Source organism: Wickerhamomyces anomalus, assembly GCF_001661255.1.
Source record: "Wickerhamomyces anomalus NRRL Y-366-8 unplaced genomic scaffold WICANscaffold_2, whole genome shotgun sequence".
Taxonomy (NCBI): Eukaryota; Fungi; Ascomycota; class Saccharomycetes; order Phaffomycetales; family Wickerhamomycetaceae; genus Hansenula; species Hansenula anomala.
The window spans coordinates 1,343,964-1,362,436 of record NW_017567111.1 but is presented as its reverse complement, the minus strand read 5'-3'; the positions used below and the strand labels follow the sequence as shown (position 1 = coordinate 1,362,436).

Genomic DNA, 18,473 nt, shown 5'->3' with positions numbered 1-18,473 from the left:
TTTTTTCTTTTTCAAAAAAATTTCTATGAGAATACTAAAGCATCTCATCTCAAAGACTATTATAATCAAACGTATTATTGAATATTAAAAATGGCTAGAAAGAAGTCAGCTGCTAAAAGGGCCCGTGAACAAGCCGAACAGGAGCCAAAGCCTCAAGTCGAGAAAAAAATTGAAGAACAAGTTTCAGAAGAATTTAGCTCAGAAGAAGAATCCTCATCATCTGAAGAAGAGGATGATTTTGGTGAATTGATTACTGAAGATGTTGAAGAAGGTATCAACAAAGTGTTGAGTGCTATCAGATCTGGTGATAAATCCGCCTTACTTGATCCTAAAGTTAAGTTTTTCAATGATCAAATCTCAAAAGATTCAACTAAGAAAGAGAAGGAAAAACCAATTTATTTGAAAGATTATCATAGAATGAGATTGTTGAATGGTGAAGGTTTAGAAGAGGAGAAAGAAGAACAAGCTCAACCAGAGTTCAAAACTTATGACCAAGAGCAAGAAGAACAACGTAATGAATTATTATCACAGATTAATAATGCCATGGGTGATGAAGATGAAGATGATGAAGAGGATGATGGATTCTTAAAGAAAAAAGTTGAAACTGAGTCAGAAAGTAAGCCAAAGAGAGTGTTACCAAACCCTGAAGAAGATGAAGAAAAGTTTTTGCAAGAATTTGCTGCTCAACATGCTTGGATTCCACAAAAAGGTGACAAGATTATAAATTTAGATAACCATGGTGAAGAAGAAGATGACGAAGAATTCGATGATGCTGTTGAGCAATTTGAACATGCTTATAACCATAGATATGAAGACCCAAGTTCTGCTGAGATTATAAGTTATGCTCGTAATGCTGCCACTGTAAGAAGAGATACAAATAGTCGTAAGAAGAAAAGAGAGCTTAAAAAAGAAGAAGCTAATAAATTGAAACAAGAAAAGGAAACTCAAATATTTAAGAAGAAGAATGAAAAAATCAACAAATTGGCTGATATTTTGGAACAAATCAAGAATGATTATGGTGCTGAAATCAATGAAGATTTAGTTAAAAGAATAAGTGATTCATTGTTAGACAAAGATTTTGATGATTCACAATGGGACACTCTACTTCAAGAACTTTTCAATGATGAATTTTATAATGATGATGCTTCTAAACCTCAATGGGACGAAGATGATGAAATTATGAAAGATTTCAAGCCAAGTGGAGCAGATGAAGATGATGAAGAAGAACAATCTGAAGCTGAAGAAGCTGATGAAGAACCAGCAAAGAAAAAATCTAAAAAAGATCAATTAAAAGAGAAGAAAGATAAAAAGAAGGAAAAGAAACGTCTCAAAGAATTAGCAGAACAAGCCGTTGAAGCTAATAAACTAAAGATTGTTGATCAAGTTGAAGAAGAACGTGAGGGCCGTTCTAAAGAAAAGAAAGATACTTTTAAATATCGTGAAGTTTCTCCAGAAACTTTTGGTTTGACTACAAGAGATATTTTAGTTGCTGATGATTTACAGTTGAATGAATATGTTGGGTTGAAAAAATACGCAGCTTATAGACCAAAAGATCAAAGAGTTAAAGATAGAAGAAAATTAGCAAAAGCTAAACAGTTGAAAGAATGGAGAAAGAAGGTTTTCAAAAATGAAAATGGCCCAGAAGTTGATGAGAATGATAAAGAAGGTGATATCAAGATCCCAATTCCTGCAGATGTTGAAAAAAAAAGTAAGAAATCAAGAAAGAGAAAACATGAAAAGTTGATGGATTAGAAAGAATTGTGTAGTTATGAATACTACAGGCATTTTGTTTAGAAAAAAATATTAATTGTAAATTTCTATCAATAATAACAAAGGAATACCAAATAAAAAAAACATGCAGACAACAAACAAATAGTCAAGAAATCGAAAGCAATTAAAAAAAAATATATGATAAATGAGTTAACAATCAACAAACTCCACAAATAAAAAATACAACACCTGAACAACTAAAACAAACTTTTTTTTTTGAACACCTAACAATTTTTTCTGAAACGACAATGAATGAATGAATGACAAACCACTTAAAATAACAATATAAAAAAAAACACAAACTCAAAGTTAATCATATCTATTGAGACGTGAAGGATAACTGATGACAGATCTAGTTTCTCTAGTTTCTCTAATTGGCTGAGTAGTTCTTCTACCAACACCAAAGCTCAACATAGAACGTCTACCAGAATCACCAGCAGCTTCTTCTTGTTCTCTATCAGTTCTGAATAACCACCAATTTGCAGAGAATGAGAAAAACACAACCAACAAAATGATGAAACCGACGATACCAAAGAACCAGGCTAAATTATGACCATCTTGACCAGGAACTCTAACATTCATACCGAATAAACCTGTAACTAAATTCAATGGAACCAAAATGGTACCAATTAATGACACTTTAGACAATAATTCAGTAGCTTTATTATTAGAATTGAAGGATTCAACTTGTAACTGAGCAAGATAATTGGAATGAGAACGAGAGAAAATCTTTTCATAAGACAACAAGTTTTGAAACATAGTAACAACATGATCTTGGATATCACCAAGATATAAGGCAATATCAGCTCTTGGTTGAGCATGTTGTTGTTGTTGACCAGCAGATGAAGCAGCAGCTTTAGCTGAAAGATTAGCCAAATTGATATTTGAAGTTAAAGCAGGACCAATGCCTTGAGCTTCATCTTGACATCTCTTTGCAAACATCTTGATAACATCAGCCTTACCAGATAATAATCTCATCAATGTCATAACTTTGCGACGAGATTCACCAATTTTTTGCAACATATGACTGAAATCCATTTCTCTTGTTAAGAAAACTTGATCTTCAATAGCATCAGCTTCATATTCAATGGATTGGATAACTGGAGCAAAACTATCAGTAATGTCATCAATAAGGGCATAACATAACCAATCTGCAGAAACATCAACATAATCACGCAATTGTCTAACACGTCTTCTAACATTAGCAGCATGAGAGTATGCACCGTAATGGAAAGTTAAAACACCTTCACGGAAAACAACAATATAAACATTGATTGGTTCCAAAAATTCTTCACTTTCTTTATCATTTTCAAAAGTATGGAAACAAACAAAATAATATGATCTAAATAATTCAACTTTTTCACGAGTTTCTTGCATACGGATATCTTCAGCAGTTAAAGGATGGATACCAAAAGCTTTAGCCAAAACTTTCATTTCAGCATCTGTTGGACAAATACAATCCAACCACCAAGTTGGTTGACCACTTCTAAACAAATTTTTGATTGATTCACCTGGTTTAACTAATGATTGAATATCTGGAGCATGAATAGTTTCATCAGATTCAGAGCAGAAAAAGCTAAAACGATCAGGTGGGACTTCTTCACCTTCAACCTTGTTGCTACCAAAGGAAACACCTGGGTTTTCATCATCAGATGAGGACCCATTGTTAACAGCTCCTGAATCAGTTTGTTTCAAAGGAGTATACTTTGTAGCAGCAGCAGATTTATGTTCATAGCTTGAATCTGAAGAATTTAAATCACGTTCTTTTTTCAAAGCTTCAGCTTCAGCTCTTGATTCTTGAATAAATTCTTCAATTTCATCAAAATCAATACCATTAATCTTGACATGTTCTGGCAACATTGGGAAACAAACATCTTCTTCAGTTTCTTGAGAATCTCTTGAAGCATGAGAATCAGCATCACTATCAACTAATGAAGCACGGGTCAAACGACGACGACGATCGAAATCAACCATTTCATTATCAATAGCATTTTGTTCAGGGTTAAATTTTGCAGATGAACGTGATAATGTCTTGTTTAAAGGTTGAATCACAGGAGAAGCATCAGATGAACCTTTGCTTGGTCTTTTTTGAGCATGAACACCAGTAGAGTTCTTGTTCATCAAGATACCTGGTTGTTGAGCTTGTTCAGAATCTCTTGGATTCATCAAAGTTCTCACTTGTTCAGTAAAAGATCTTGATCTTGATCTTGATCTTGATCTTGAGCGACCTCTTCTAGCAGCAGCAGCTAAAGAACCACCAGGACCTCTAACAAAAGTTGGAGCTTGACCAGCATGTTGATCAGAAAGTGAATGACTTAATCTTGAAGGTCTAACCTGAGTGTTTGAACGGAATCCAGTTGGTTGAGCAATTGGAGATCCTTGAATGGCATATTCATCATCAGAATCATCTTGAGCACTTAAATGAGCCCTACGAGAATCCGAAATATGGATAGCTGGAGGAGGTAATCTACCATGATTATCATGATGAGACAATGAACCACCACGAACTGGCAAAGATGAAGCTTGATGACGATGATCATCCAATTCCTCAGTCTTGATGGAATTGTGGGAATGATGAGGAGATGCAGGGCGAGAAGATTCAGCAGACATCTTGTAAAGTTTTTCTTGATTTTTGGAGTGTTTTTATTTGATTTAGCAGCTTTATTTCAGCGAGCAAACTCTTGAATTTTGATAATAGTATTTTTTTGTTAAAATCTCTTCTTCATAAGGGAAGGCGTCTTGGTCCTACCGCCTTCTGATTATAGCGCTTTGAGAATGACAGATGCAATCATAAATAGAAAGAGACTTCAACAAGGATGTTTTGAAGTTCAACTGACAGCTTTTATGGAAATCAAAACTAACGTAGCGTTTAGCACATTTGGTGTTGATATTAAGTGAATTCAAGCAAAAAGATGAGAGGAAAAAGCAGCAGCTTAAAAAAAATTTATAGGAAAAGAAAAAGAAAAAAAATACATCGTGTGCTGGGCGTACCGAGGCTGATTATTTTTGTAGAGCGTATGCACGTGGAAAAGACTGAGAATTACCAGCTGGTGGCCTCCAGAAAGTGAATTAATGCTCTTGTGCTGAGATGTTCAGCCTGGGAAGAGATGGAGTTGGAGAGCGTTGGGCTGATAGGTGAAGAGTTTTCAAAAGGCCTCTTTCTGTAGTTTTCTGGGTACAGACTGAGAAATTCGCGGAGGAAGCTCAAGTCACAAAAGTTCTCGAGAATCTAGATCAACAGGAAGGAAAAGCTCGAGATAGTGTCAAGCATGTTTAGGCAGAACACCACCAAAAGGTTTCAAAGAGTGTTCACGAGACAATTCACTTCTTCGAGTAATGGGTTCAGACAAACATTGATCAATAACAGAGGCCCGATCTTAGGTGCCTCAATGCTTGGACTGGGTCTTTCGCTAGGTTTCTTCTTTGGGTTTACAATGAAGGCTCCAGAATGGAAGTTCCCAGAATCTTCAACTACTCCAATTGACAAGTTATTGAAGCCTCAGTATGCTGATAGCTCTGATTTATTCACAGGATTGAACAAAATTGCTAAATTATTGGGACAAACTAATGTTTCATATGATAAGGAGGATTTAATCGCGTATGCTTCAAATTCATATTCAACTCATTCACCTTCATCAGATCAACGTCCCAAAATGATTTGTTATCCAAGATCAACTGAAGAGGTCTCCGAAGTGCTAAAGGTTTGTCACCAATATAGTATCCCAGTGGTTCCATATTCTGGTGGTACTTCAATTGAAGGAAATTTTATATCAACAAGACCGGGGTTATTGTTATCTTTGGCCAATATGGACAATATCATCAATTTTAATAAACAAGATTTGGATGTCACAGTGCAACCAGCTGTTGGATGGCAAGATTTGAATGCCTATTTAGAGCCTGAAGGTTTCATGATTGGCCCAGATCCTGGCCCTGGTGGTCAAATTGGTGGTATGATTGGAACTTCTTGTTCAGGTACAAATGCTGCTAGATATGGTACTATGAAAGAGAATTGTATTAGTGTTACTGTTGTTTTAGCTGATGGAACTATCGTTAAGACCAAGAATAGGCCAAGAAAATCCAGTGCTGGTTATAATTTAACAGCTATATTTGTTGGTAGTGAAGGTACTTTAGGAATTGTTACTGAAGCCACATTAAAAGTTCATGTCAAACCAAAAGTTGAAAGAGTTAGTGTTGTTAGCTTCCCAAGAATCATTGATGCTACAAATATGGTTACACAATTGATTCAGGAAGATATTGTGGTAAACGCTGTGGAGTTATTAGATGATAATATGATTAGCGTTATTAACCAAACTGGTCAACTGAAGAAATCCTGGCCAGTTGCACCAACTTTATTTATCAAACTAGGAGGATCAGAAGAAAATGTATTACAAAGATTGACCCAAAAAATTGAAGGTATAAGTCTTGAAAACAATGCAACTCAATTTCAATCAGCAGGTAATAATCAAGATTCTGAAGATTTATGGATGGCTCGTAAAATTGGATTTTGGTCAACAATTGAATATGCTAAACAAAATATTTCACCAGATATCAAAGTTTGGGTCACTGACGTTGCAGTGCCAATCTCGAAATTATCCAAAATAATGGATGAAACAGCTAAAGAAGTTAAAGAATCTGGTGTTTTCGGCACTGTTTTGGGTCATGTTGGTGATGGTAATTTCCATTGTATTCTAACTTATAAACCTGAAGAATATGAAAAAGTTAAACAGATTAGTGCAAATGCTGTAAGAAGAGCAATTGATAATGAAGGTACATGTACTGGTGAACATGGTGTTGGTGTTGGTAAAAGACAATATTTAATAGAGGAACTTGGTGAAAATAGTGTGAATTTGATGAGAAAATTAAAAATGGCACTAGATCCAAAAAGAATTTTGAATCCTGATAAGATTATCAAAATTGATCCAGAAGACCCAAACAAATTTTAAATATTCTGATATTTGTATATAGCTTAATTTATTACATGATATTTATTACAAAGTCTACAATCTGAATCTTTTTTTTCTATTTTCTTAGAAACGTTAAATTAAGAACACCCCATAATACTATTCAATACAAGCTTTTTTTAAAAAATTTAAATATGACAAATTATTGTTGTTGAATTTATTCTTCATCTTCTAAAGTTTGAGCAGCAATACGATCCAAATCTCTTTGACCATTGTCAGAGATTCTTCTACCACCTTTTGGAGAGATTTCTAAAACACCAATTTTTTCTAAAGCTTGTAAAACTCTTCTGTTAACTGAACCTGAAGCATCAACGTGTCTAGCTGGAGCACCACCTCTGTTGACAGCACCACCGTATAATTTGTTTAATTTACCAACACCAACTTGTTTTCTCAAGTAAATGTGACGAGCAGCTGAAGCAGCACGTTTGTAGAACCAAGTTTCAGCTTCTTGTGGTGGTAATTCATTACCAGCTGAGGTTTTGACTAAATCAACGTAACCTGGAACTTCAAGTTTACCTTGACGTTGTAAGAATGAAGCATAAGCGTTAATGAAATCTTGAGCTGGAACGTCTCTATTGCAAAAAGTTAGTAGATGTCATTGATAAGATGATGAGGAGAAGATCAAGCAATCCATATTGAGTGTTGAAAGTCCTTGATTCATAATAATTTATATTCTATGGTGTACATTTTGAACTACGAGTACACGATCCATCTCTTGATTGAAATTCTTGACACTTTCATAAATCCTTCATAATAAATGTATTAATCCTCTACTCTTATTCCTTATTCATTATTCCTTTGTTTCTTTCTCTTATTTCTTCTGTTTCCCTAGTCTTTGGGATATTTTAGATATTGGACACTCATTTATTTCATAATTAATTCAACAACCTGATTCTCACTAAACTCTTCTTTCAACACTCATGTACTTGATCTTGATCTCTCTCTTATTCTTCATTCTAACATACCTGACGGAAACACCTGGCATTTTGTCTTCTGTTGTGTTGAATTATACTACTCAAGTCAAGTATGTATTGATACTTTTCAACTTGTGCTTTTAAAATTCTTTTTGTTTTCATGGGACTCACTCGAAGTTTGTCGCAGCGAAATTTTCATATGGGCTGCTTAACCGATTCCCTAAACGGAAGGCTGCCTGTGCTGGAACCAAGGCACTCCAGGCAGAGAGTGGTTAGAGCACGCACTCATTCACAAAACTGCTAGGCGGAGGCTAGTGAGGAAATGGTACGAGAAGCACAACAGAAATGGTGTACGGATGCGACTGTGTCAGGGCTTGAGCAGATACATCATGTGACTGGATATAGGGCATGATTAGGCCACTTGACAGATTCTTAAAATCTCATGTAAACAAATCACTTTGAACAATAAACAAGATCTATTAAGCGCCATCCAATGCTTGATAGACTACCACTGGAAATAATACTGAACATTGCACATTACATTGATCCAAATTCTAGGAAGAGAAGACCAGATTACACTTTTTACTATCCTTCAAAACAATTAAAACCATTGTGTCAAGTGAATCATTATTTACAAGATGCTATAGCGCCATTGTTATTCTCACATTGTTCGTTAGTTCGAAAGTTTGAATATGAAGGACCAAGATCTTTAAACTATGATGAGGCACTTCAGGCAAGTAAGCTGCTTCTACCATTTCAAAATTACATTTATGAGGTTGAAGTTCCAAGTTCAAGGCCGCTCAATGAGATTCAAGATTTCAAAAACATAAAGTCATTAGTTATACTCGGTGATAATGATATAGCATTTGGTACAAATTTAAAAGTTGAACATCTAAGTTTGGTGCTTCCAAAAGACAAATTGAATGTCCAAGGCTTAAAAAGACTAGATTTGGCGATTGATCCAAGATTAATTGATAACATGAACGCTTTAGAATTTTTCAAGTATTGCCCTATACAAGAGTTGAACGTGACAATACGTGATTTAACTACAATTTTGAAATATAAACCATTTCTATTATTCATTTTATCTTTGAAGTCATTGAATAAACTTTCGCTACGGTGTTCAAATCAACCTCAACCATCTTCATTGCATATTTCAACCTCAGATCTGTATGATACAACTGCTCAGTTTTTCCAAGTACTGAACAAGCTATCATTGACACATTTATCAATTGACTTCTTATTGATCAGAGTTCATTCATTTGATTTCCCAACCACAGTTCCACAACTTAATATTGCAAAACCAATACATATCAGCATTGTTGAACCATCATTGGCTGGACCATTGACGGTTCAACAGAGTAACAGCATTTTATCATTCTTATCCTGTTTGTCAACTTATAACATTCATACTCTTAATCTTGTCTTTGGAATCCAGACAGAATTACCATACAATACTGCATTACATGTTCTACAAACCTTGTGTTTTGAAATCCATCATGGTGGTGATAGTGGTGAATCTGAACGTTTCAAGAATTTGAAAAGCATCAAGAATGTTGGTGCATTGATGGCATGGAATATAATTGATGATAGTATCTATATGGATTATGGTGTTACAAAAGGTTTGCTTTCATATGAATCAGATGGACATTTCAGTCCTGGATATCGAAAGTTGGAGACTTATGAAGTGAACGTTTCACCAAATAGTTTATTTTTGGTCAGGAAAGGTCAACAAGTTGATAACGATTTTTGGAGCAGAGAATGCATGAGCACGCTTCTTCTCAAGTTTAGCAAATATAAAAGGTCGAGTTTATGGGATTAAAATATGATAGAGACTTAGAAACGTATTATAAAGAAGCTTACTACTTTTTCATTCTTATAACCGTAAAAAAAATCTACCCATATAACCATTATTATACATAAAAAAATCCAAGATATTAAAGAACAGACTGACATAATAAATTTAACATTAAAGATACATATATACATCAATCTTATCCCAAAGAATTATAAAAGTTTATCAAAGTCTTAATTTGATTAGACTTTGAAACCTCTAGATCTTCTTCTACCTCTAGCTCTTTCGAATTTTCTACCAGTGGATTGAATTCTTGGAGCTTTGTTTTTGTGAGGACCCATACCGAAGTGTCTAACAGCTTCTCTTGAGTTTCTTGGACCTCTAACGATCAAAGTGTTTTCACCTTTTGGAGATCTGGTAGCTAATTGATCTAAAGTGATAGCTTCACCACCATTTTTCAAGATGGTAGCACGAGCACCAGCAGTGAATCTTAAAGCAGCAACAGTAGCTTTTGGGAATTCATATAATCTGTTGTCATCAGTAACGGTACCAACAACAACGATGGTTTTTTCAGCAGCACCTTTTTGACCTAAAGCACGAGCAACTCTTGAGATAGAAACTGGTGGTCTGTTGATTTTTGATAAGAACAAAGATTTTAAGATAACTTTGTTGAATGGAGCATCAGTACGACCTGTCATAAAAGTTAGTAAAAATGATTCAAAATTTCTGCTCTAATGTCGCACAATTTGGATTGCACTCGCAGAAAGTAGAAGCATAGTCTTAGCTTTATGAGTGGTGGGTGTTCTAAATTGCTATTCTTCAGTATCTTCACTGAAAGCAAATAATATAGATATCCCAAAAAACTCTAAGCTTATAGACTAGTTCTGAATATTTAAGATAGCAATGAAGCTTCTTAATCTTTTTCCTGGTTTTGATTTGCATTAAACCAAATTGGCAATGACAATTAGATACTCTTTTTCCTTCACAATTACATACGAGCTAAGAATGAGTAAAGTTTAACTAATAATTTTAAGTAAACGTTATCAGACTTTGGAGCTTCACGATGACCGGATCTGGCGTGTTGTTTGGTGAAATGATCTCTACCCATGTTGACTTTTGATCTTGTTGATGAGGTTTCTATGAAGTTGATGGTTAGTATTGAGACTGAATTTTTTTTTTCATATACCTTTTCCAACTGGGATTTCACGCACGGCAAAAAATGGTAGCTGTTGAAATTTTTCATTTTCGCAAAGTCACTTGAAAAATGTAGAGAAATGTTGGGATGTAAAAGTCACATGTTTGTTCCTAAGATCAGGTGACGTAGGGCATGCCGTTTTCGCGATTTCAACGAGAAGTAGCATTTTGGCGAATAAATGTTGATGGCCAATATTTGGTACGTTATCAAGAGAGACTAAACAGACAAAACAATCAACAATGGAAAATTTATTGAACTCGTATGCATATATATTGAATTACACTCAAGTACTTGATTACTAATTGATGTTTAGAAAAGTGAAGAATCCTAGAGGGATTCCACAAGCTCCTTTTGTTGAAAAAGTTGAAGATTATATTAAAGATCCAGCTGATTTTGAGAAAGTATTGAGTATCTTTCAAGAAAGACTACAACAATATAAGTATATGGAACAAAGCAAAATGAATGCAGTTAGACAATTCAAAATAAAGATACCCGAAATCAAAGATACATTGAATATGGTTGAATTCTTGAATTCTAAAAAAGATTCTGATGAATCAATTGAAACCAATTATGAACTAAATGATACATTATACACCACAGCAGAAATTCAACCAACAGATAAAGTTCTTCTTTGGCTAGGTGCCGACGTGATGTTGGAATATCCAATTGATGAAGCAATGACACTGCTACAAGATAAATTATCAACTGCACAAAAGAACTTGGAAATTTCTGAAGAAGATGCTGAATTTTTAAGAGAAAATATCACAACAATGGAGGTTAACACCGCTAGATTATACAACTGGGATGTTGAAAGAAGAAGAAACATAAGATTAGCAGAACAAGGAACTAAGAAGTTGAGTATATAAACAAATTGATCACCTTCTAAAAGTATCCAAAAATTGCGTACTTAAAGGTCTTGTCTCCGTAGCCTCTTCATCATTATTGTTATTAGGGTCTCCACTTACTGGAACTGGCGTCTCTGCTCTATATGCAGCTTGTTTCTTTGCAATTGCTTTCCAGAATGGTATTCTCCAACCTTTGCCAGGTATCATACCTCTACAAACTAATGCACCAATACACCAACCTAATGTAGCAGCACCCACACTTTTCAAGCCTTGTGATATGGCTAATTGGAAACTTAACAAGTATAGGAATGATTGATCACTTAGCACTAATTTATTTGAACTTGTACCATAAATCTCGAACTTATACATCACTGGTACATACTCTGAGTATTGGAATAATAGAGCAAACAAAATAGCAGTAGGACCTGAAGCCATAGCATTAATCCATTGGATTCCTAGATAAAAGTTGAATGCTATATTTAATGATGTTATGATCAAAACATATAAATATGTGACAATGATTGTGGATAAGTATTTATGTGATGAATATAATCTTTCCAATGATCTGAATTGATATAAGAGCACAACTCCTAAAAGAACTTCCGACTCATTTAGATATGCTAGCTGAAATGTGAATAACCTCCAGAATTGGTTATATTGTAAAATGAATGGATCATAAGCATAGTAAAACAAGTATTTGACATTTGAAAGGGAGGCAACCAATGGAACAAATAGAGTGAGCGAAGTGATGATTTTGGAGACTGGAAGGTTCTTGAAACCAGCGGGAAGTGAAGATGTCATTTTTCAAGGACCTGATTGTTGAATTGTATGATTTGAAAGCAGCTTTTCTTCCAAATATTTAAGATACACTTCTTCATTGTGTAAAGGTGACGTTTTTGCCTTGTGCAATTCAAAATCGCGAATTATGAGGTTTCGCGAACTTTTCCAGTGCTCGGAGGAAATCGTGAGTAATAGGAAAAATCTGGAGAAAGAATTGATTCCTTTCAAATCAACAAACAGATATCAAAGAGATAGAGACTCAAGGCTAAAGAAGAATGTACAGACTAGGTAGTCAAGGTCGTGCTGCTCAGCAGAGACTCCAACAACAACCATATTCATCAACTGTTGAGTTCCAAACTCCATCCTCACAAGCTCAAAATGATGTTAATCTATTGTTATCAGCTCTCAAGACACCAGGAAATCTATCATCAACCAATCTCCTATCATATATTGTTCACTATTTACCTCGTGTCAGAAATGAAGGTAATTTGAAGTTGCTAATGGATGCTTTCTTTTCAAATAGAGTTATTTTCCCAGAGCAAATTCATTTGGAGGAGACATATATGATCATTGAAGCTATCAAGGCAACTTTTGACTCCAAGATTAGAGTTAGTGAACCAACTCTACCTCTAACAAAATTCTTTCACGGTGTGGTTACATCCATTTTCGAGTCAGGTGTTGAGCCTTGGAAGAAAATATTGGTGATTACTGGTGTAATATTATCTCAATCTACATATCAAGAACAATCAATTCCAGAGACTAAACATTATTTCCAAACAACATACGGTTCTTTGATCAACTTGAACCATGAATTAATCATGAGGGTTTTTCAAACAACAAGTATAAACTCTGAAGAGGTTAATGCTTTGACTGCAATTTCCTTGAGTTGTTCCTTGCCCTTTTTCTCTCCATCCCAACGTCAACATGTTCCACATGAGTCCATCCTGTTGTTCACCATTCATTTGATATTTCAATCTCCTTATGGGCTGGGTAACCATAGTACAGAGTTTCTGGCTGGCTCCAACTCTCCAGTGGTTAAACATTTGAGTAGATTGTCATTCTTGATTGAAAATTCATTAGTGCACGGTGTTTCTTTTGGTGTTTTGGATTCAACTTTAAACATCATTTTGAGATTCAGTGAAACCTTACATTTAAGATCAGCCAATACTGATCAATCCTGGAACGTCTTGAAGAATGGAATTTTTGCAGTTGTTATTATTTTTCAAGGATTTGTCTCATACTTGTTGAAGTTGTCAAATAGATTGAGCAAGCAACACTACTCGTCAATAGCCACAAAAATTTTGCAAACTTTTTTCCATCTGAGCTTCATACTTGAGAAAATTGGCACTGGTGGGTTTCAAGCTTATAATTTTGTTTATATCAGCTCACTAGATGCTTTATTACAATATTCACACCAATCTGCAGAAGCATTAGGGAGTTACTTCACCAAGAACATAAATCTACATTCAAATGACCATTATCAAGTTTCAAAGACATTATTCACATTAACTTTTTTTGAAACTTTATGCCAGACCACATCTATCGAATATTACGAAAATACTATTTCCCCAATTGTGGACTTCATCATTCATACAACAACTCATTCACGTCCATTGATAGAGGCTGCTCATTCTGTTGTCATTGCAACATTCATTCCAACAAATTCACACATCATAGCAAGTACTGCAATTCCTTATTTGCACACTGTCTTGTCACAATTCCCACAATTATTATCAGCAACACAACTAAGGATTGCCATAGAAACTATAGCAAGGGCAGTTGCACCACCTTCTGAAGCTCACCAATTGAATAAAGATAATTTGAGGGAAGTATTGCATACATTATATATTAGGTGCTTAAACACCAGACCAGGATTACCTATTCCAACATCACAGCCAATAAGTCAAGGTCAAGAGTCGGATAATAATCAACCAATGACAGTTCGTACTGGTATAATTGCTGCATTGATATCAACCCTACCGTATTTACCTACGCAGATTTTGAACAATTGGCTAAATAATATTTGGGAATTGACTGAAAGTAGTGATCCAATAGAATTTCAGTTTTGTGAAAAGAATCTTTGGGAAATGATCAGTGAAGGTTTTGATATGCAAAGAGGAAACGTTGGGATCAATTGGTGGTACAATAGGGGCAACAATGTTGAAGCCAAGCTGTAACTTGGATCTAGGAGATTTAGATAGTGACGGATGTGGGGGATTTAGATACGGAAAGACTTTCGTTAAAAGAGAAGTCATGAGTTTCTCATGTTATAGCTCAAATATTATTGAGCACTCGAATAATATATTTAATGTTAACTGATCATACTAGCTGATTATATTGATAATGACTTTAACACAAATTACAGGAGCTGTAGATGCGGAATACTTTACTGTGATTGATGATCATATTATCAGCTTTCAAGTGAAAAGCGATCAGTTGAAAGATCTATAGTACGGCAGTATATATGGGGAGCAGAGCTGGGGATTTACTCAAAAATCAATTACAGCTACATGTAGTTGGGTTGTAAGCGCTTATAAACTATAAGCAAAACTCACCAATACCCATTATCAGAGATATTGTGTATAGCTTGCTCGGATTGATAACGCTGCGTATAAGCGCTACACTAAAAAAAGTAGCAGCTTCTGATGATTGACAGTTCATATTGTTTCGAGATGGACTTTTCTGATTACAATTGCAATACAAACATGAATGCATCGGATTCTATTCCGATAGACTGGGGCAAGTACGATATGAATCAAGTTTTAACGTCTTGCTTATACAGTGTGAGGCTTGAGCCTATACCTCAAAAGATTTCATGATAAATTACTTGCATCGGATATAACGACGGTTAAGCTTTAGCATCAATTTTCCGAGAGTACAGCAGAAGAGCAGAAGCTACACGTAAGAGTACCGTACAGCTGATGCCGTATACACCACTAAAGCGTAGCGTACAACTCCGTCGTAGACATAGGTCACTGGAATTCTCACTTTCCCTTTAACGGTTGGACTTAGAAATTCAAGAGATTAAAGATTTTGAAGTACAAGAGCCATATAAAACTACAGCTCTTTTTGAGCTTTTGATGGAACTTCGATTCTTGGAAGACGTTTCTGAAGACGTTTCTTCAGCCGGCTTTTCATGAAAAAATATGTCAAAAGAATTTTTTTTTTGGCTTGGCTCTGTTGTTGTTGGGGACAACGGCCTTTTTAAGCCAAAGTTGTACACAAGTGACAACACCGAGCTGAGAAGGCTTTTGTAAAGATTTTTCAGAGTGTATGCTGAAATATGCTTTGGAGATGTGTAAGTTCAGATCTCATGATGATGGTGGTTTGTTATAGGTTGATCTTCCCAATTTGGTCCCCCGATCAGAGGCCTTTGAAAATGGTGCCATAGCTGGAAATTCCAAAAGTAACTATCAAAGTAAAGCAATTTGTTCATTTTGAGGTAAACGTCGGCAAACTCATAATAAAACTGTACCTGATAACTTCTAAGCTATTTGCCTCTAGTTTTAACCGTGGAAATGATGTAACAGCTTGTAAGTTTTTACAACATCTGAAAAGCCGAAGGTTTTGATAATTATGAAAGCAGGTTTGCCCGGCATGAAAGGTGTACCAAAAATTCAAATATGTACCACAGAAACGAATTGTGAACAAAGAGCCGTTTATAAATTGTACATCATGAAGTCAAAGTCGGAGGAGTTTCTCTATTACGTCGCTTGTGATGATTTCAATTGGCCGTAAATTCAATCTACAGGAGCTAGAAAGCTTGAATTTCACAGATAAGCTTGTATTTGCTGTAGCTTCACTGAAAAAAGAAAAGTCTATATCGTATTCTACACTACAATTTACAGAGCCATATACTAGATATGTGGAAGATGTAATAATCGGAAAGCCACTGCAGAAATGGCTGCTCTAATTTGCTGATAAAGATATCTCCAACATATCCAAAGAGTATAAAAGACTTCCAGCTTCCCTTGATTTCAAATAAACGACAAAATCACATAGCTTTGGAAAGGAATTGAAATTTGTTCACCAGACTCAAGATGGTTGATTTTTTCAAGAAAAAGCAGCTTGCAGATGAAGACATTCAAATTCAAGAATTGAACAGCATTGATGTTGAAAAATCCAAGGATAAAATAGATACAGTTGCTGCTTCAAGCTCAGATATCATTGAAACTGGCTCATTAAAATCAACTACAGCTGAAAAATATAACCATGAAGTTCGTTATCCATTAGAATCATACTTATACTATGCTATTTTGGATCGTAGAAGAGAATGGGAAGATAAAAAGAAAACTGCTGTTGATAGAATGTTAGCCAAAATTGACATTGATGATTCTGAACATGAAAAAAGAGTCCCAGAGGATGCTGTACCACCAAGAGATAACTCAGAAATGATTTTACGTATGGCTAATTGGTGGTCTGTGTTCTTTTTAATCACATCTGATATCTTGGGTCCAAATTCTGCTCCTTATGCCTTTTCAACTTTAGGTTACGGTAAGGGAACTATTGTCTACTTGGTTTTCTATGGTTGTGCTGTCTACTGTGGTATGTTGATTTGGAAACAATTCATGGATTTACATTCAACTGCTCATCCTGTTAGAACTTTTGCAGACTTGGCATATAGAATCTGGGGTCGTGGTGGTAAAATTATGGTCATGCTAATGCATGCCATCTATTTGATTTTAGCTGTTTCCTTATTAATTTTGGGTTCAGCTCAAGGTTTGTCTCAAGTTATCAAAGAAAAGTTTTGTTTTATCGCCTTGATGGTTTTCTTTACATTAGCTGGTATCGCTTTAGGTCAAATTAGAACTCTAAAAGTCTATAGTACTTTGGCAAGTTTCTCAGTTTATTTCACAATCATTTTATGTATCTTGACAATGGGTGGTGTTGCACATTCTCCTCCAAACTATTCAGCTGCTTTCAAAACAAGAAACGTCGAACAAGGACCTGTTCAAGTTCAAGCATTTATTGGTGGAGGTACCATGATGAATCAATTAGTCGGTATCATGAACATTATTTATGCATATGCTGGTTCTATTATGTTTCCAGAGATCTTAGCTGAAATGCAACATCCATGGGATTTCTGGAAAGGTGCTGCATTAGCCCAAACTCTTATTTTTGTTGCCTACTTGTTCTTTGGTGTCTTTGTCTATTGTTATCAAGGTCAGTTCGTCATCAACCCTGCAAACCAAGGGATGACTATCTATGCTTTACAAACCGTTTGTAATGTGATCAGTATTGTGACAGGTATGGTTGCTGCTGGGTTATATATGCATGTTGGTTTGAAATCAATGTATCAAAATGTTGTTGTTGATATTTTCAAAGGCCCAACTTTAGGTGTCTTTAAAGGGAAAATCTTCTGGATCTTCTTTGCCGTTGGTTATTGGATTGTTTCGTTCATTATTGCTGCTGCTGTTCCACAATTGAGTAACATTGCTGCTATTTCCGCAGCTGCTTGTGCTTTGCAATTTACTTACTCTTTCCCTGCTCTTATGTCATGTACTTTACAAGTGCGTAAAGATGCCCTACTTGGTGATGGATTATTCAACCCTGAAACTGATAGATGTGAACGTTCAGATACTTGGTTTCAATTCAGTCGCTGGAATACTTTCAACTTCATCTTGGGTCTTGCTTCATTATCTTTAGCTGGTTTAGGGTTATGGTCTTCAATCGAAAGTATTATTGAGACTTTTGCTGCATCAGGTTCACCATCGTCATTCAGTTGTAAGGCTCCTGTTTGATTTGGACATTTTGGGTTAGGTCTCTTTGATTTATTCTTCTTATTTTTTTGATCTGTGATCAAGTACACTATTGATTTATAGTTTTAATGTTTGTGAATATAGATGTTTTAATGTTTACTTTTCAACGTAGGGACCTGTCATCTACATGCGGGTCATTAACGTTGAACTAATTAGATTGTGCACAAAAACCAATAGTCAACCTTCAATACAACAAGATTCCCCTTTTACAATAATTCAATCACAATGAGATTCCAATCCAGACCAATATCTATGTGGCTACCATAAAAGAGTGGCTAATAACAAAAGGTTATCAAAATGGACCAAATAAAGAGATTAGTTTCAGTGTTATCTTCAGAAGACAAATTAACCAACGAACCAATTTTATCAATTCCTTTACCAAACCTTCCAGAGTTTCCACCACTTCAGCTTCCAAACGTCACATTACCAGTTATTCAATGGAGTACATTTCTCA

General features: G+C 35.3%; 10 protein-coding genes across 10 annotated transcripts; 6 read left to right on the top strand and 4 right to left on the bottom strand.

The window, feature by feature from the left end:
* Positions 1-90: 90 nt before the first annotated feature.
* Positions 91-1,752, top strand: KRI1 (Kri1p; the record flags this gene model as incomplete). Its single annotated transcript, XM_019183232.1, has 1 exon — positions 91-1,752. The coding sequence occupies one exon, from the start codon at positions 91-93 to the stop codon at positions 1,750-1,752; it is 1,662 nt and encodes a 553-aa protein (XP_019040333.1).
* A 327-nt stretch (positions 1,753-2,079) lies between these two features.
* ALR1 (Mg(2+) transporter ALR1) lies at positions 2,080-4,644 on the bottom strand (the record flags this gene model as incomplete). Its single annotated transcript, XM_019186234.1, has 1 exon — positions 2,080-4,644. The coding sequence occupies exon 1, from the start codon at positions 4,378-4,380 to the stop codon at positions 2,080-2,082; it is 2,301 nt and encodes a 766-aa protein (XP_019040332.1). The 5' UTR covers positions 4,381-4,644.
* Positions 4,645-5,159: 515 nt separating this feature from the next.
* On the top strand, positions 5,160-6,713 carry WICANDRAFT_28933 (FAD-binding oxidoreductase; the record flags this gene model as incomplete). The annotated part of the gene is made up of 1 exon (XM_019181554.1): positions 5,160-6,713. The coding sequence occupies one exon, from the start codon at positions 5,160-5,162 to the stop codon at positions 6,711-6,713; it is 1,554 nt and encodes a 517-aa protein (XP_019040331.1).
* A 175-nt stretch (positions 6,714-6,888) lies between these two features.
* WICANDRAFT_83350 (40S ribosomal protein eS19) lies at positions 6,889-7,716 on the bottom strand (the record flags this gene model as incomplete). The annotated part of the gene is made up of 2 exons (XM_019185526.1): positions 6,889-7,303; positions 7,697-7,716. 2 exons carry the CDS (start codon positions 7,714-7,716, stop codon positions 6,889-6,891), a joined length of 435 nt encoding a protein of 144 aa, XP_019040330.1.
* A 725-nt stretch (positions 7,717-8,441) lies between these two features.
* Positions 8,442-9,249, top strand: WICANDRAFT_90345 (uncharacterized protein; the record flags this gene model as incomplete). Its single annotated transcript, XM_019186233.1, has 2 exons — positions 8,442-8,843; positions 8,897-9,249. Coding segments are annotated over 2 exons (417 nt in total), but the record flags the coding sequence as incomplete, so codon positions are not given.
* Positions 9,250-9,527: 278 nt separating this feature from the next.
* On the bottom strand, positions 9,528-10,548 carry WICANDRAFT_40810 (60S ribosomal protein eL18; the record flags this gene model as incomplete). Its single annotated transcript, XM_019182558.1, has 2 exons — positions 9,528-10,131; positions 10,437-10,548. The coding sequence occupies 2 exons, from the start codon at positions 10,546-10,548 to the stop codon at positions 9,683-9,685; spliced, it is 561 nt and encodes a 186-aa protein (XP_019040328.1). The 3' UTR covers positions 9,528-9,682.
* Positions 10,549-10,874: 326 nt separating this feature from the next.
* PAC10 (tubulin-binding prefolding complex subunit PAC10) lies at positions 10,875-11,501 on the top strand (the record flags this gene model as incomplete). Its single annotated transcript, XM_019183231.1, has 2 exons — positions 10,875-10,894; positions 10,949-11,501. The coding sequence occupies 2 exons, from the start codon at positions 10,875-10,877 to the stop codon at positions 11,499-11,501; spliced, it is 573 nt and encodes a 190-aa protein (XP_019040327.1).
* Positions 11,502-11,510: 9 nt separating this feature from the next.
* On the bottom strand, positions 11,511-12,281 carry DSC2 (Dsc2p; the record flags this gene model as incomplete). The annotated part of the gene is made up of 1 exon (XM_019181419.1): positions 11,511-12,281. One exon carries the CDS (start codon positions 12,279-12,281, stop codon positions 11,511-11,513), a length of 771 nt encoding a protein of 256 aa, XP_019040326.1.
* Positions 12,282-12,504: 223 nt separating this feature from the next.
* On the top strand, positions 12,505-14,437 carry PEX8 (Pex8p; the record flags this gene model as incomplete). The annotated part of the gene is made up of 1 exon (XM_019180406.1): positions 12,505-14,437. Exon 1 carries the CDS (start codon positions 12,536-12,538, stop codon positions 14,435-14,437), a length of 1,902 nt encoding a protein of 633 aa, XP_019040325.1. The 5' UTR covers positions 12,505-12,535.
* A 2,472-nt stretch (positions 14,438-16,909) lies between these two features.
* WICANDRAFT_90344 (uncharacterized protein) lies at positions 16,910-18,365 on the top strand (the record flags this gene model as incomplete). Its single annotated transcript, XM_019186232.1, has 1 exon — positions 16,910-18,365. The coding sequence occupies one exon, from the start codon at positions 16,910-16,912 to the stop codon at positions 17,999-18,001; it is 1,092 nt and encodes a 363-aa protein (XP_019040324.1). The 3' UTR covers positions 18,002-18,365.
* Positions 18,366-18,473: the final 108 nt, after the last annotated feature.